Source organism: Ictalurus punctatus, chromosome 2, assembly GCF_001660625.3.
Source record: "Ictalurus punctatus breed USDA103 chromosome 2, Coco_2.0, whole genome shotgun sequence".
Classification (NCBI taxonomy): Eukaryota; Metazoa; Chordata; class Actinopteri; order Siluriformes; family Ictaluridae; genus Ictalurus; species Ictalurus punctatus.
Window position 1 is genome coordinate 21,930,706 of NC_030417.2, and position 18,730 is coordinate 21,949,435.

An 18,730-nucleotide genomic window follows, 5' to 3' on the forward strand; every position below is an offset into this window, starting at 1 on the left:
TTTGAATATTTTAAAACACCAGAATATACACACCAAAATGACTAACTTTGGAGGAAAATTAATTTGACTCCTCTCTTCTGATCTTTTTCTTACAATCTTAAGTAAGAGAGGTGTTTTTGAGTGCCGTTAACCCTTGTACATACTGTGCACATTTTCAGCAGTTACATTTCTATAGTCATCTTTTAGAGTAAGGTCTGTTGCTGTGTGAACAGGTGTACCCAGGGAGTCAGTCTCTGCTGGCAGTGGACCGCTTGTCCCTGGCTGTGGGGAAAGGTGAATGCTTTGGCCTGCTAGGTTTTAATGGAGCTGGAAAGACAACTACGTTTAAAATGCTGACTGGAGATGAGACTGTGACTGCAGGGGATGCCTTCATCGATGGCTACAGTATTCTCCGCGATGTGAAGAAGGTCAGACATTGGTCGAAAATGGTGCCATTAAAAAAAATTTTTAAAAATTGAGTGTCAGTAAAAAAAAAAATGTTATGCATTTGTAAGCATGAAAAAGAGCAAGTTATTCTAGAAGATAATTTATTATTAGCAATGTAAACATTTTTGATTAGCTGTGCCTTTTAAACAGTAGTACAAACTGATGTCAAAAGATGCTGCTTAATTTTTATTGTAACCCTGCCATGTGTTACCTGCAGGTACAGCAGCGAATCGGCTACTGTCCTCAGTTTGATGCTGTGCTGGATCACATGACTGGCCGTGAGACTCTTAGCATGTATGCAAGGCTCAGAGGAATCCCTGAGAAATATGTGTTTGCATGTGTGGAGAATGTGCTCCGCTCATTGCTCCTGGAGCCACACGCTGACAAACTGGTCCGCAGTTACAGGTACAGATATCGCGAACATGGGAAGGGAAGAGACAGAGAGAGAGACAGAGAGAGAGACAGAGAGAGAGACAGAGAGAGAGACAGAGAGAGAGACAGAGAGAGAGACCGAGGGAGAGACCGAGGGAGAGACCGAGGGAGAGACCGAGGGAGAGACCGAGGGAGAGACCAGAACACTAAACATAGACAGTGTCATTGTGGAAATGTAACACTGAATATCAGAGTGAAATTTGAAAGACATAAATTACATTTGAGTCAAGGAGTTTGGAAAGTATGTGATCAAATAGAGTAGATACAATACAATATAAAACACTGGGCTGCTTTATGAACTCAGCTTATGAGATCATATGTAAAGTTCTGTGTGAACAACTTTCTGCATGCTTTCTTTCATACAGTGGGGGCAACAAGAGGAAGCTGAGTGCAGGTATGGCTCTGATTGGCGGGCCACCTGTCATCTTCCTGGATGAGCCGTCCACTGGCATGGACCCCGTGGCCAGACGCTTGCTCTGGGATGCAGTCACACGCACCAGAGAATCTGGCAAAGCCATTATTATCACCTCACACAGGTGAGTTCCTCAGTGTACACAGAAATATATTTTGTCCTCAGCACTTTTGTGATGGAAAGTAAGACAAAAAAAACACCAATGAAATATATTTCAATTATATGACAAAATAGAATTAACTAAATAACACTTGTACTTAAACTCTAAATCTAACATAACATGCAGTGACATTTTCCTCTGAAGCTTTTTTCTTCTGACGTTTTTTTCCCTTTCATTCACTCACTTTGCAAATGAACTTGTAGAATATTTACTTGAATGTAATAGTGCACACAAAACCCCAGAAAAAACTAGTTTTTGTGGTGTCTTGTTGGGATAATTTAAAGCTAGATCTAGCATACCATGTGATACCTCACCAAAGCCAATGTTGAACATGTTTGTGTTATTAAATGCACCACATAAGGAGATTATTTAGATAAATAATTGTTTAGATAAAGCACGTTGCAGAAGGATAAGATCTTTTGGAGGCCAGTTAAAATATTACTAAAATGATATGGAGTTAAGTTTGACACAGAAATCAGATTATGCAAAATGAATGCATTTGGCTCATTGGAAACCATTGGGGACATTTCAGAAATATACTCAAATATATTTTATTGACTAGAATTGCTATAGTTCTTCATTACCTATATCTAGAATTTTGAGTTTTGTATGTTCTTCCTATGTTGACGTGGGTTTTCTCTGGGTTTTGTGGGTTCCTCCCACATGCCAAAAATTTGCTAACAGCTCAGTTGGCTACCCTAAATTGCACTAGCTTGTGAATGAGTGTTTAAGTATACGTGTTCACATAGTGCCCATTGATGGATTGCTATCCAATCCAGGGTGTATTCCTGCCTCGCGCAGTGTTCCTGGGTTGGGCTGCAGATCCTCTGTGAACCTGACCATTATAAAATACTAAAATACTAAAGTTGACAGTATCATCTTCAAACATTTTCAAATGATTAAAATAGCCTAAAACTATTATGTATTTTTAAGTAAAAAAAAAAACAAAAACCCTTACAAATAAATGGATACTAGCAGCAAGTAAACACTTTTTATCCTTTGTATTAAGGTATTTTTGAACAGTTTACCATAGATTTAATTTTGCAGTAGTACAGTATACCACCTTAAAATGTTTTTACCTTAGGTCTTTGGTATCATTTTTTTCAGCAACCTCAGCTTCCAGTATTTATCATTTTTTATTTAGTTTTAAATACTGTATCTATGTTCATGAAGCTCGACTGCCATGCTCGAAGCAATCAATCACCTTGTCAACCACACCGTTTTATTCATTGTCAAATAATATTTGGGGATATATCAACGGCAGCTGAATTTGTAAAAATTGACAGAGCGCTATTCTAGAAAATAATTTGAAACTTAACACACAAGTTTGCCCTAGAAAAAATAGTACTACAATCAGCCACTAGAGAGCCTCAGATTCATTTTGGCTTCACTCTTCTGAGTAAACACATTGATTAGTTCATATCTAGCAGATTGAAGAGATTTTTCTTCTTCTTCTTCTCAAAATTTATTTATTTATTTATTTAACACATTTTTATGTCAAAAGATGGTGAAGATATGCACAAAAGCATTGTTACTTCCTAAAGTAACAGTCACTAAATAATTTTTGATGATATTTAAAATGAAATATCTCTACTTCTGCTTAGGATACAGACTTTCATAGGTATCATATGAAAGCTCTTTTACGTGGTTGTCTCCATTTGTTTCTGTCTGAGTTATTTGCAAGAATATGATATGGCAGTTTGGTGCATCTAATGATTCCATCTGCGTGTGTGTGTGTGTGTGTGTGTGTGTGTGTGTGTGTGTGTGTACACACAGTATGGAGGAGTGTGAGGCTTTGTGCACTAGACTGGCTGTGATGGTCAATGGACAGTTCAAGTGTCTGGGCAGCCCACAGCATCTAAAGAGCAAATTTGGCAGTGGATACACACTGTTGGCCAAAATCCACATGGAGGCTGATTTAGAGGAGATGGACCTTCAGCACTTTAAAGACTTCATCGAGAGCATCTTCCCTGGTCTGTGTCTGAGACATACCCTGTGTCTGAAATCGCTTGCTCACTCACTCACTCACTCACTCACTCACTCATATAAAACTCTATATAGAGTAGCAGTGAGGGAGACACATCACTGATTTCAGACTTCATAGTGCACTTGAAACACATAACTGTGAGCCATCGTTACATAAACCATCCGCACATTTTAAACCACAATCCACAGAAGTGGTGAAAGCTAATTATGGTATCAAATACACCACTAACAAGTTTCTGTTGGCTTTAGATTGATTGAAAGCCCATTTTTACTTACATTTGTAGCTGATGTTTGCCACTCTGGTAGTTAATGCATTATAGCTAATTATATAGAAAACTGTTCAAGGAAAATAATTTCTCCATTGAGTTTGGACAACACTACAAAGTGTCCAATACACATACTTCACTATGTTGTTAATGAACAACAAATTCAGACAGAAGTAAAGCAGCGTACAAATTGCCAGTGTTGTGACATTGACCTGAACCCAACTGGACTGGTATACAGTAACAACCCTGTGTACTATTTCTCTTTATTTTTGCAGGTAGCGTACTGAAGGATGAACATCAGGGAATGGTACATTATCATTTGACTGACAAAACATTAACCTGGGCTCAGGTACATTAACCAAAAATGCTGTTCTCTTTCTGTACATGTAGCGTTGGATAGTAGCTTGTTATTTGGCACCATGTCTAGTACAAATCTGTCCTAATTGTATCACTTCTTGGCCCTGGCAGGTTTTTGGGACACTTGAGGCAGCTAAGGAGAAATATAGGATTGAGGACTATTGTGTGAGTCAGATCTCATTGGAGCAAGTTTTCCTGAGCTTTGCTCAGTTCCAGCACTGTTCAGAAGGCCAGCGGAAATCACACTGAGAAAAAAGAGAGCTGAAGACTCCTGTAGTTTTCCTTATTTTGTGCCTTTATGTGGTGCAACTTGGGCTGAGAGATTTTTCTCCACATGTTCAGGTCTCAGAAAATTTCTTTCTCTTCCCCATACACCAACACAAAGGTGTCAACCACTGTACTGTACTGCACTGATACTGTACTTCACTTATCACAGATGTTGGAAAGTACTTTTTTTTTGAGGTCTGGACTAAACATGTGTAGTGTATGTTTGTGTGTGTCTGTGTATGCAGGTATGTGTGTGTGTGTGTGTGTGTGAGTGGCAGTCATTGCAAGCAGTGTGTTTGGGTGGAGAGGTTTTTTCGCCCACACCAAATACAACAGTCAAGGTGCATTCACACATACAGTGACTCGCTGCGACAAAGCGACCGGAGACCATTCATTTTCAATGTGAGCTGGCGACTTCCGTTGACATGAGAGACAGCAACCATTGGCAACTAGATGTGGGCATGTCCATAGACTTTGAAAGCTGAGAAAAGTTCAACTTTACTGCAAATTTGTAGTGATTTGGTGCAGTGACTACCAAAGGGAGTGAAGACACTAGAGCGCAAATGATCCGTAGCTACCCGTGCTCACTAGCAGAAGCAGCGCCATTGCGGTGGTATAGCATATATATAGCACATATAGTGAATGACACCCTGATGGTGATGCTCACTTACTGAGATAGGAGCTACACCGGGATTTTGCTCGATTGAAACAAAAAGTGAGTGTGTTTCATTATTATTATTTTTCTTTAAACGCGCTAAGGCCATAAGCTAAGCTAATTGGCACTTGCGCTTTTCCCACAGATAGATGGCCGCAATGGCAAAGAGCGCACACTGCTTCTCCTTCATCTCATAGGATGCAATGTATATATACACTGCTGAATTTTATATCAGATCGCTCTCCCTCCAGAATGTTTAATTTTAGCAGTAAGAAATCTGGTTTGTTGTCTCAAGTGGAATGCTAGTTGCGCCGCCCATGTTACGATGGCAACCAGTAGTAGAAACGCCTACTGGCGACTTCATAGTACAGAGACTGGCGACTTGCATCAATAAATTGCTGTACGTGTGAACACACCTTAAATCCTTAATCTATTAAGTTTTAAAGTCTTTTGCACCACTTGTGGCTGGAAGCTCATTCTGAATCATGATTGTATGATGGACCAGGATTATGTGTAAATGTCTACATGTGTATGAAGCTGCTTATGATATGTATGACTTTGATTGTTTGTTTGTTTCTTTCTTCTTTTTTTTTTTGCTGCAGTCAGACGTTTGACCGTGTGTGTATTCAAGCTGTGCTGCAAAAAATAGTCACCTTAAAGAATCAAAATAAATTTATAAACAATGGCATGCCATCCATATCTCTCAAAGCAAACACATGCAGCTACAATGCAATACATAAATGTCTGTTTTTTTGGGGGGTCGGGGGGTACATTTTTCTGTTTTTTTCTGAAAGAGGGCTTGTATGAACTATTTGCAAAACCAATCTTATACACATTTTTTTTCTTCCTAACACATTACTTTACGTAGACAATATTTGCACTGGAAACCATCCTCCAAAGTTATAGTTTAACATGTTTGAAATACTTTTTTTTTAACTGAACAAACAGAACACATTAATTATTGCCTATTTACATTGATACTGTCTTGCTTTGTGTTTCCTGAAAATAATAGCACATACACTACATGGCCAAAAGGATGTAGACACCTGACCATCACATTTATATTTTCTTATTGCACATCCCGTTCCAGAGTAGGTTCCCCCTTTGCTGTTATAATAACCAACATTCTTCTGGGCAGGCTTTCTACTAGATTTTGAAATGTGGGTGTAGGGATTTGTACTCATTCAGATTAGAGAGGTCAGGCACTGATGTTGGGCAAAAAGGCTTGGTATGTAGTCTGACAGCTGTGCGCTTTCAACTTTGTGCTAACAGTTTGGGGAAGAACCACATATAGGTGTGATGGTCAGGTGTACACATACTTTTAGGCATATAGTGTAGTATGACAGGAAACCAAAAATGGTTTAGAACATTCTAATAACTGAAATAATGAAATGTAGTACCTTTACATGACCACAGTCAAAATAGCGGCTGCTTCAGGCGTCAAGGCTCTGTGTTAAATTCTCATCAGGGTTCTAGTAAAACATCACCTGTGTTGTGACTCAGTATAGACTGGTTGCAAAATTTTTCAATTCAAACATAATTGACATAGTATGTGTAGGCTTTTTTGTATGTTGTGTAACGAATGGTACCTAGTCGTCCTATTCACTATTGATTCCAAAGGAAAAGTGACACTACTTTGCTGCATGCATGTACCCAACTTGTAAATGTTCAACTGTTTAAGACTGTGCTTTATTTTATAGTCCTGGACAAAGTAAATCTGCATTACTGATCCGGGCCAGTCAATTTCACATCAGTCTTAAAAAATTTTTTTTTTTAAAAATGGATTAACAAAATATGGCTCTTGAGTGTAGATCACTAGTAGTCAAAGCTTCTATTGTACGTTCAGTTGTAATTGGTACCTTTCTAATATCCTGACTAACATTCTGATTCATTCGGACGCATTGTGAGTAAATCGTATGTTATATTCACCCAAGTTTGACTAAGTTGATGGGTGACTCACTATTGTGTGTGCCCTCTACTGGTCAGCTACTGGTGCGGCTTAAAGGTCTAATTGTGTACATGTACAGGGCTTCTGTTTTTAATATGTATTTTTTAATTGATTTTCATTTGTACATTTGCACAATACAATAGCTTTCACTTTTGAGCTGATTGTTGTAAACTGAACTGATGCTTTTTGAGGTGAGATGACTTTTTTTAATGAACATAACTATGTTGAATATAGTGGTAATAATCTTACATGGATAAACGGGAATTGAGATCCTATGTACTGTACAATTGAATTAATGTTGACTAAAGTGTATTAATTGCCATTTCTTTTTCTTTCTTTTTTTTTTTTTTAATTAAATTTGCCTTAAGAAAGAATGGACTGAAACTGTGATATTTCATTATCCAAGGTGGTCATCCTGATGACATACTGTTTATGGATCCCTATTTAAATATTTAGTAATGTAAACTACTCACTTTGTGCACAGGGACATTGTCATGCTGGAACATGCAAAGTCTATGACAGCAAAGGCTAGGACCCTTAGTTCCACTGTTTCCCAATCACTAGCTGGATGTCACATAGCCAAATCAAAGCTTTAGCGTGATAATGCATCATTAGCAATGCATTTTAATGTCATTTGTAAAAGCTTATGCTTTGTGTGTGCCTTAGCACACATTCTTTATAATTTCGCTTTAAATCTGTAGACCTCAATCATTTAAGCTGTAAATAATTATCCAGTATATAATGTATTTCCTAAAGTACTTCAGAGTTAAATGTTTACTAGCTATTTTGTCTTCTGATTATGGAAGTTAAGTGAGTGATTAAGTGGAAGTGAGTGAGTGAGTGGGTGTTTTTTTCCCCCCCTTTGTTTTTTGTTTTTGTTTTTAAGACTGAGGGCTGGTTAGCCCACTACTAAAAGAAGCCTTTAATAAACATTCTCTAGATCAGAGTCATGTGATTTCTTGACTATGCTGCTATGTAGACACTACATATGATCATTACCTAGACAGCTTGCACATTTGCAAAGTTCTAGTCTGTAAAAAAATCAACTATAATATAGTTACATAATATATAGGTGAGGTGTTTACAGCAGTCCTTTCAGTTGCTCCGTCTTACCGGAGTGGAGTAAAGGTAAAGTCTAAATTGACTGACAGCTCTTGTGCATTGCACATATTTCACATATTCCCTACTAACAATCTACTCACAGGTCATTAAAATTAACCATTACATAAGAGTCCAGTTTACAGAAATAAAACAATAAAAAGACTATGGTGGTTTTTAACCCACATTTAAGTCATCGTGCCAGGTGGCTGGAGTCAGCAGAAAACAGAATGTATCTTAAAGGTTAAATCAACCCAGTGAGCTATAAATGTGTGTAAATGATACTGTAAGTTCATATTCAGAATACTAGGATTTCTTAGCCTGACACATGGTTGCTTTTAGCAGGAGATTAAACTATAGATGGACCTTTCAACAAGATTAGACCATAAGCATACACTTCAGCTATACTATTTCAAGCTCATTTACATACTTTTTTGTGTTGGTAAACTGCCCTCTTCAATTTAGACCACAGGTATTTCAGGATGCCTTAGATGGCCATTGCAAAATACATCAAGAACAGACAAATGGTCTGGGAACACAAATCTATTTGTTTACCAACACTAAAAAGTATGTAAATGATCTTGAAATAGTCTGAAGTGTTTCTAACCATGTTCAGTACATTTAAATGCCCATTTTGGAGTGTGATATTTGTGCCAATGCATGCAGGTCAAAATGTCAATTAATAAAATACCCCTGATAAGTTCTTCTACTACACAAAAGTGCCATATGAAATATGAACTATTTCATAATACCCCCCCCCCCCCCCTTTTGTTCTCTATCCATCCATCCATCTTCTACCACTTACTCCTTCTTCAGGGTCGTGGGGGAACCTGGAGCCTATCCCAGGGAACATCAGGCACAGGGCGGGGTACACCCTGGACAGGGTACTCACACACCCATTCATACACTACGGGTACAATCACATACACACTCACACACCCATTCATACACTACGGACACTTTTAGACTACCATGCACGTCTTTGGACTGGGGGAGGAAACCCCCGCAGCACGGGCAGAACGTGCAAACTCCACACACACAGCCCCGGCTAGAATCGAACCCCGGACGTGTGCGGCGAACGTGCTAACCACTAAGCCACCGTGCTTTATAATTATATATATCATTTATATATTATAATATAATTCAGTGGATAGTTCCAATTAAAAAGATCTAGGTTCATGAACTAGAGTGTGATCTTTAGAAGACCTACATCAGTGTGGAAAGGTCTGAAAGACATCACCAGCTACAAGACACCATGTTGCTTTGACATTAGTGGTCATGAAATAATATGAGAGACTGGTGTTTTCCCACCTAAAGGACATCACTGGACCCTTGCTGGACCCCCTTCATCAAACAGGTCAGTTGATGATGCAGTAAGCATGGGACTGCAATACATCCTGCAACACGTTGACAGACCAGGGACCTATGCAAGGATCCTATTTGTGGACTTCAGTTCGGCTTTCAATACCATTATCCCAGATCTCCTCCCGTGTAAGTTAATCCAGTTCTGTGTCCCAACTGCCATCTGTCAGTAGATCACCAACTTTCTGACAGACAGGCAACAGCTAGTGAAGCTGGGAAAAGTAACATCTAGTATCTGCACAATCAACACTGCTGCTCCTCAGGGTTGTGTGCTCTCCCCACTGCTCTTCTCCATATACTCAAATTACTACACCTCTATAGACCCCTCTGTCAAGTTCCTGAAGCTTGCAGATGACACCACAGTAATCGGTGATGGTGAGGAGTCTGGTGAGGAGTCTGCATATAGAAGGGAGGTTGAACAACTGGCTGTCTGGTGCAGTCAAAACAACCTGGAGCTGAACACTCTCAATACAGTGGAGATGATCGTGGACTTAAGGAGGAACTCTCCAGCACTCCCCCCACCATCCTGGACAGTACTGTGGCTGCTGTGGAGTCCTTCAGCTTCCTCTGCTCTACCATCTCACAGGATCTGAAGTAGGACACTCATATACTGTAGACTCCATTGTGAATAAGACCCAGCAGATTCTGTACTTCCTTTGCCAACTGAGGAAGTTCAACCTGCCACAGAAGCTGATGGCCCAGTTCTACTCAGCTGTCATGGAGTCTGTTCTGTACACTTCAATAACTGTCTGGTTCAGCTACCAAATCGGACATAAGAAGACTACAAAGGAAAGTCCAGACTGCTGTGAGGATTACTGGTGCTCGTCCTCCATCCTTCCAGGAACTGTACTCCTCCAGAATGAGGAAATGGTCAAGAAAATCATCTCGGACCACAATCACCCTGGCCACAACCTCTTTGAACTGCTGCCCTCTGGCTAGCGCTACAGAGCACTGAGCACCACAACATCCAGACACAGCAGCAGCTTTTTCCCCCACAGGCCATCTACAAGGACCCTCCTAGTGCAATATTTTTTTCACTGTGATTAGACTTGTATGCGCAATTGTAAGTTCACATATAATAATTACATTATCCATCCATCCATCCATCTATCCATCCAAAATGAACCACCACTATTACCACCACCTGATGATTTTTAGCTTTAAGTTGTGAACAATATAAAATCTAATTTAAATAATTGAACATTGAATACTAAAAATAATTGTAAAATATTAATTTAATGAGACTGGAGAAGGCTGTAACTGCAGAGCTTGCATGTTATTTTCCTACTTCCTCTAAATAAAAACCTGATTGAATTGTTACAACACTCTTTACCATTGTTTTCTACTCCGATGTGATGACCGCCCACAGGATCAGGTTAAGGGTAAATCAAGTTCTGTGGATTTACAGCTCTGATACAGCCCTGACACATTCACAATGATCACATTCACACAGATTAAATGAAATGAACAATAAAAATTATTTATAAAAAAAAACAGAAATAAAATCTTGCCAAGTTAAAAAAAAAAAAAGAGTTGTTGATTTCTCCCTTCACCTACTTTGAACTTTATAACAGGATCTTTGTGGAAATAAATGAAGACCCATGCTGTAAAGTGTGCTATACTTAATTTGGCTTAATTATTTACGTGTTTATATGATGTCCCTAGATTGTGTAATCACTTGTATTTAACCTCTTTCTCAATGTCTCATTTCAAAGAACTCCTCCCCTGAAGCATATGTGACCTCACTCTATAATATAATGGCTATCCATTATATATATATGTGTGTGTGTGTGTTCATGTGTGTTTGCCTCTGGAATAGAGCATTAGAAAAACTGATCAGAGAGTTAGGGTTGAAAACTTTTACATTTTAAAATGGCAATGGCAGAAAGTCTTTTTCTGCAGGCTACTGGCACAAGCATATTACTTGGTGTTGTGGTTCTCATTGTGGTTATTTATTTCTATTTATCAGGCTCTAGCTTTAAGGAAGACACTAATGAACCTCCAGGACCCAAACCACTTCCTCTCCTGGGAAACCTGCTTCAGCTAGACTTGGACAGACCCCATGAATCCCTTTCTGAGGTAAGAGCCAGTGACATTGCGTCAGCCCTTAATATTCTGTGCAAATCCATACATTTTGCTGACTGTAGTTTTAATGTAGTACACTGTAACTTTAGTTGCAGTTCATTGGAAGGGAGGGGAATAATATGGGGTTCATTTTCGGGGGTTCATTTTGAGCCAAAAGTTTTAAATAAAATAATAAATTCCACAAGCAAAATACTAATGTTAAAAATGTGGAAAAAATAACATATTGCAAATGCAAGTAATGAGAATCAAATAAAAGTCAGAAAGATTATTTCTGATTCACACTCATTTTGCTTTAATTTTTTTTTCTATTTGCGTATTTTTCTGATGTTTTTTTTTTTTTAAACCTCTGGAACTATTCTGGCATATTCTACAGAAAGTGGAAAAAAAAATATCCTATCTATTTATCTGTATTTCTGATGAAATCTCAAAGCAATGTATTATTTCTGTTTTACTTGGTCTTTTTTCATTAAAAGGAGTATTCACATTAAATTCCAGACCTGGTACAATCATAACCTGGTCAATAAAGGAGTTAAATATATTTAGTTATTAAAAAAAGAAGAAGTCTGTCCTGTCGTAAAGCTTGCATAGAATTTGGTCTATCAGTAAAGTTCCCACAGGAAATCTCAAGATTCCTTCTGTGTACACAACAGTTCTTTAATTTAACCACACATGCATTTCATGGCTGTGCTGTTTTATCTAATTTCAACATATGCAACTTGTAGGTTACATATTTCTCTTCTTCAATGATGCATATATCAAACAATCATCACTTCATTGGACAGAATATTTTAAAAATGATTTTGTGAAAAAATTACTCATTTGTTGCTGTTGAGATCAAGTTCAAATGATCCCTAGCACATGCGATTTTCTACAATGCGGTCACTACCGAATGATAATAAAAGACGCTCTTGCACTGTAAATTTCACAAGCCTTACTTCTATGCTGTAGACAGAAGCACAGTGCTCTTAGAAGCCCAGTGTTCAGCAGCAGGGAAACTGTATTGTTGCTGCATTAAATAAGCTGACAAACACAATATGGGTAGCTATTGAATTGTTTGTAGATGCAGTCACACACATTTCCTTATCACACAAGTGTCTTCATTCTATCCAGTTAAGTAGCAGTTTAAAAAGATAGCTAAGCGACAAGGCTGAAGCTGATTTATTATTAACCAGCTACTGTATACTGAGATATATAATGAGTATATGAGTCGCACTAAAGACAAAACATTTTAAAATCTACAATGAACTTGCTCATGAATGTCTAATTCTGTCTTCCAGCTTGCCAAGACGTATGGATCTGTATTCAAAGTATATTTTGGTACCAAGAAAGTTGTTGTCTTAGCGGGGTACAAAACAGTCAAACAAGCACTGGTTAAATATGCTGAGGAATTTGGGGAAAGAGAAATCAATCATACATTTAAGTTTGCTGAAGACCACGGTAAGGGATACTCGCATTATAATTACATTATGTTTGGACCAATCACTCAATCACTATTTATGTCACTTGTCATTTGTGTGCAGATGATGTTATATTTTATATATATATATATATATATATATATATGTCAGATCTGAACATTAACTAGTAGTCATTCATTTATTATCCAGCAAAACTGATTAAGTTTTACCCTTTTAACTGTATATGAAACATAAACCAAAGTGAACAGAAATGGCTGCTGACAGAATGAAGATTGAACATGTGCTTTGTTGTCTTTAGGAATTCTGTTTTCTAATGGGGAGAACTGGAAAGAGATGAGACGATTTGCTTTAACAAACCTTCGAGACTTTGGAATGGGAAAAAAAGGCAGTGAAGATAAAATCATTGAGGAAATCCAATACCTTAAGGAAGTGTTTGAGAGCTTTGGAGGTTCCCAGATCATTCAATTCTACATAATCCCATGATTTCAGAGAAAGATTTAATAAATTTCTTTGTAGTATCTTCTTTGTAATATTTTTTATAATGAGGCCTTTTTTTCCTCCAAAGGAAAACCATTTGACACAACTCAACCAGTGAACTATGCTGTCTCAAACATCATCTCATCCATTGTGTATGGAAACAGATTTGAATACAGTGATCTTCAATTCAAAGAAATGGTCAACAGGGCAAATGAGAATGTCAGGATTGGTGGATCAGCTTCTATGCGAGTAAGTAATGACTAGGGCTTCTGGTATATCTGATTGCTAACTCAGATTGCTAAAATTTAAAAGTCAGAGTTTATGGATGGTTATACATGAATTTACATGTATAGAGTATTAAATTATTAGAAATAAATGTATGCTTTGTATTAATCTTTCATTTTATTTGTTAGGATGCACACAACTAAAATGGTAACAACACAGACCAATATAAGGTTCATGTATCAATGATAAACTACACTGATCATGTACTTTACTCTAGGCTGTAAGTGAGGGGTTGCAGCAGGGAATCATATTTTTAGTGAAATTATTGTATTTGTGTTCTATCAAAAATAAAGTTATTTAGCAAGTTCGTATTTATTGACTTTTTATAATTCAAGCACTTTTTTAGCACCACTAGATGGAAAATGGCTTTTTTCAAGGTACCTAAGTACCTAAAGTACCTAAATTTCAAAAAGCCAAATTCAAGCACTTAAAGCACCTTTTACGAACCCTGATTTACACTCGTATTTACATACAGCAGTTAGCGAACATTAGCTTGTTTGGTAGCAAACAGTAAATCTTTAAAGATTAAGGTAATGAATTTAGGTTGAATGAAGTGTCACTATCCTTTGTGTACTCTGCAAAAGCAGTGAGATGTGTCACTTTAGCGAAAATAGTATGGTCTGTCTAGTATTGACAATACTACTGTTTAAAAAATACAGTGGCATCAGCAGTATATTGAAGCTTTAGTATCGCAATTGTACCATAGTACCGGTATACTTTACAATCCCTACTGTAAATAGAAAAAAAACATTCTATTAATAACATATATGCTGCTGAACTGTATTGCTCTAATAACAATGAATCATTCACGTGTCTGTTTGAGTGTTGTGTTTGTGCCAATATTTGCATGGCAATGTGTCACAAAGTATACAAAATAATGGCAAATTACTTTCCAACCTACTATTTTAAGATCTTCAACATACTTCCCTGGATTGGTCCATTCTTGAAAAACAGAAGAACCCTCCAAGTGAATACTAAGAAAACCAGGAAACAGGTTCTTGAACTGGTGAGTGGTCTTCAGAAGACGCTAAATCGAGAGGAAAGCAGAGGATTTGTCGACTCCTTTCTCCTTCGTAAACAAAGTGATGAGGTAGGAAATGATCATTTTGATTGGACAGACAGACTGAACTGTGCCTAGTCAAGCTGTTTTTATATTTAACTCATTATAACACACAATTGTCTTTTGTAGTCAGTTGCTTAAATCTGCCAGAATTTGGAATTTGCCATCATGTGAATTTATGCTTTCAAGAGTTCATAGTAATTGCTGCATTCTCACATTTTCTGAGAACTCAATGTTAAAATGCACAGGAACCTGTATGGAAGAAAGAATGCAGTCTAAATGTATCTCATGCCTGATAATTAATTCAATGAATTCTAAATAGTTCTCTGATTTCTGGACTCCTAGGAATCAGGACAGAAAAACTCCCGTTTCAATGAGAAAAATCTTCTCACGACAGTGATAAATCTTTTTGTTGCTGGTACTGACACCACTAGCACAACACTGCGCTGGGGGATGCTGCTTATGGCCAAGTACCCTCACATACAGGGTAAGTGCACTCAAATAGAAAGAGTATTTCTGATTCTTGGTCTCTGTGGATGTGTAGTCTGCTAATCATGACTATAAAACCATGTTTACACGTGAAGATCAGGTCCATGAGGAGATTGACAGCGTGATTGGAGGTCGTCAGCCAATGGTGGAGGACAGGAAGAACTTGCCTTACACAGAAGCAGTGGTCCATGAAATCCAGAGACTGGCAAATATAGTACCCATGAGTCTCCCCCACAGCACCAGCTGTGATGTGAACTTCAATGGCTTCTTTATCAAGAAGGTAATGTATTTATCAAACATCAAATTTACCTCAGCTTAAAATGTGGCTTTCATGCTCAATGATTTATTAATTGTCTCTTAAAGGGCACTACTATTTATCCTTTATTGATGTCCGTGTTGAGGGATGAGAGCCAGTGGAAGAGCCCACACACCTTCGACCCAGAAAACTTCCTTGATGAACAGGGACGATTTGTTAAAAAAGATGCCTTCATGCCTTTTTCTGCAGGTGATTCATTTGAACTCAAAATAGTATATATATAAGAATAATATCACGTGACTTATTTCTAAAGTGCTCTTTGTTAAAAGACAAGCAAGTAGTCAAAAGACAAGCCTAGATAGTAGGAGTATGTAAGAGTTTTAAATTGCTGAGATTTCAGAATAATAGATAAAATGGAGGCCAAGAACAAAACAAACCACAGCAGAGTGGTGCTTAAATTAAATGTGATAGCATTTTGAGCACATCTACTTTAGACTTTTTTTTATAAATGTAAGGAATTGATGAATGCTTTCCAGCCAGTTAGAAATATGCATTTCTCATGGACATTTTGATGCATATATGATTCTTTAAACTGATTTTAAATCTTTGCGGTACACCTAATAAAAGAAATCTAAAATGTACAACCATAAAAGATTTTTCGGTTTGTCCCTCTGTGAAGCTCTTTATTTCCCTTTTAGAAATGATTCTAAGTAGAGTAGTTAAAAGCCGTAATGATACAAAATTAAAAAAAAATAAATAAAAACAAGCAACCTTTTTGTACAAGTATTATGTCTGGTATGATCTCAAATAAACAGAGTAGGAAAGACATATTTAAGACAACAGAAACATTGAATCTAGAACGACCTTTTTTTGCTTTCAGGACGCAGGGTTTGCCTGGGAGAAAGCCTGGCCAGGATGGAGCTCTTCCTCTTCTTCAGCTCTCTCCTGCAGCACTTCCGCTTCACTCCTCCACCAGGGGTGTCTGAAGATCAGCTGGACCTCACAGGTGTGGTTGGGATTACAGTGAATCCATCTCCCCACAAGCTTTGTGCAGTGAAACGGACCTAATCAAAGAATGATTAGAAAGCCAGTAATACTTCAGAGTATAAGAAAGTAGCCTATTTTTAATTTTAATTTATCTTGATGGATGTTAAAAAAACTGCAAACCTCAAACCTGTATAATATTACCACAATTCAGTTTTCTGTAAGTTATGTTTTACCATTAACGACATAGAAAAGTTGTCAGTGAAGTTTATGTTAACTTTCAACCCTGCCCTATTTTTGTTTACAGTTTTTTTTAGCTGGAAATTTGAACAAAATAGTATATGTACTGTAAGAACAACTCCGATGTGAACAATTGTTTATTTTATCAAAATTAATCATGATGGTATAACCAGTGCCATTTGTATCATTCTTCTGCCCTCAGCTTGTGTTTTTTCTTATTTTGCTTTGGCAGCGAGTTAAACATAGGCCCAGTAAAAGTCATAGAAGGAAGTCAGGATTAAACTCTCTTTACTGAACACCAATTTGTGAAAAGATTGTGCTTTTCCAAGAGCAAAACAAGAAGGATGGGTGTGGATGCACATTTAGAGTGTAAATAGAGATTTATGTTGTTTTTTTTAATACACAGTGTGCTTGAAATATACAGTGTTGCTTGAAAATTTGTGAACCATTTTCTATATTTCTGCACAAATATGACATAAGACATCATCAGATTTTCACACAGGTCCTAAAAGTAGATAAAGAGAACCCAATTAAACAAATGAGACAAAATATTATACTTGGTCATTTAGAGCACACAATCATTAGTTTTTTGTGTGTATTTTTAGATTGCAAAGAAGTACAGTGTTCAAAATGACATAAAAAAAGAAACAAACCAACTGAAATTCAATATACAATATTTGTTTGTGTTTCTAAATAAACATTGTTGTGATCAATAAATTGCCTGATGAATCAAATATGATTTTAAAAAAAAAATCATATATGTAAATATATTAAATATATATTTTTTTGGATTTTGTCAAAGGGTTCAATAAACACTTCAATAAAAAAAGGAACTTTCTGGCTATTATTTGATGTGTCAGGCTTCACAGGGTTTGGGGGATAAAATGTTCTTCTTTTCAAGGTATATCTTTATGTAAGCAAAACTAAAATATATGTAAGAGAGTAGTATGAAAACAACCCACCACTTCCAATCTTTGGAAAAGATTAAATCATGGATACTTTAAAACTACATCAAAGAGTCACTATAATAAATCTAAAAGTACTGTAATATAGACCTTGCAAGAGAGTCGGTTTATCTGGAAAAGCCTCTTTGCAGTTTTTTTTTTTTTTTTTTTTTTTTTTTACTATATGCCTTGTGATAATTTCCAGAGACATACCTTATGACTATAGACTGTCATATTAGGTATGCTTATTGTCCTGTAATGGTTATGGACAATGTACTTTGCGTGAGTGCAAGCATGGACTCCGGCAAGACTAGCTGTGACAGATTAACTAAAAGGGAGAGCCAGAAGGTAACACACACGAGGGCACCCTGAAACATAAGGATGGCCAGCCACTCCACCATCAGTTTACAATCAATGTCCCATTAATGTGCACCTCAGCACACCTAGTGATCAAAAATCGGCAATAAGTGGCCAGCACTAACAGAGGTACATGCTCGCTTTCAGTACATTCATCAATACATTTTCTTTAATGCTTCAGGTTGTCTCTTTATCTTTGCACAAGAATGCAATCATTGTTAAGTAATCTTGTGTTTGCATGACAAATACTGTACATTAATCCTATTCATAATCTGTCTTTTTGGGAATTTTATTGTGAATGCAATCAAGGTCTGTTTCCAGAAGAAAGGGGATTAAGAATGGGGTGTTGCTCCTACAAGGGAGGGAAAGCAAAGTGTGCATCTCACAATGCTTATATGCAGAAGCTTCTCTGCAGTATTGATTAACTGCTCCACACTCACAAACAGCTTTATTTGTGTTCAGTTCACAACAGTGAGCACTGTTATGACACTGATCCACTATTCATGCTCATGCTCACTGTTAAAGATACTATTTAAAAGCCATATATCTCCATACATCAATATATTTATAGAATGAACATGGGGCAGTATGCTTCAAGGCATTAGCGCTTGTTGCATCTCCCATATTTGACCAGTAGGTGTTATAATAACCCTTATGGAGCTACATGGGTGTATAACTGTCAAATAGCAACATTAAAAAAATGTTGGTCACTCAAAGAGGTTTTTAGTATTTCAGTGTAATTTGAAATGTATTGAAGTGTGACTGA

General features: G+C 37.2%; 2 protein-coding genes across 2 annotated transcripts in view; both read left to right on the forward strand.

The window, feature by feature from the left end:
* The window catches only part of abca3b (ATP-binding cassette, sub-family A (ABC1), member 3b), a 48,313-nt gene extending 40,460 nt beyond the window's left edge, over window positions 1–7,853 (forward strand). The window contains exons 26-31 of the mRNA XM_017488733.3: window positions 213–407; window positions 644–831; window positions 1,224–1,394; window positions 3,207–3,403; window positions 3,958–4,031; window positions 4,151–7,853. Of these exons, the coding sequence (XP_017344222.1) occupies window positions 213–407; window positions 644–831; window positions 1,224–1,394; window positions 3,207–3,403; window positions 3,958–4,031; window positions 4,151–4,288 (963 nt within the window). The 3' untranslated portion in view covers window positions 4,289–7,853. The remainder of the gene's footprint in view (window positions 1–212; window positions 408–643; window positions 832–1,223; window positions 1,395–3,206; window positions 3,404–3,957; window positions 4,032–4,150) is intronic.
* A 3,261-nt stretch (window positions 7,854–11,114) lies between these two features.
* On the forward strand, window positions 11,115–17,496 carry LOC108276786 (cytochrome P450 2K4). The gene is made up of 9 exons (XM_017488747.3): window positions 11,115–11,448; window positions 12,732–12,891; window positions 13,171–13,320; window positions 13,438–13,598; window positions 14,545–14,724; window positions 15,040–15,181; window positions 15,279–15,463; window positions 15,547–15,688; window positions 16,320–17,496. Exons 1-9 carry the CDS (start codon window positions 11,242–11,244, stop codon window positions 16,505–16,507), a joined length of 1,515 nt encoding a protein of 504 aa, XP_017344236.1. The 5' UTR covers window positions 11,115–11,241; the 3' UTR covers window positions 16,508–17,496.
* The last annotated feature ends 1,234 nt before the right edge of the window (window positions 17,497–18,730 follow it).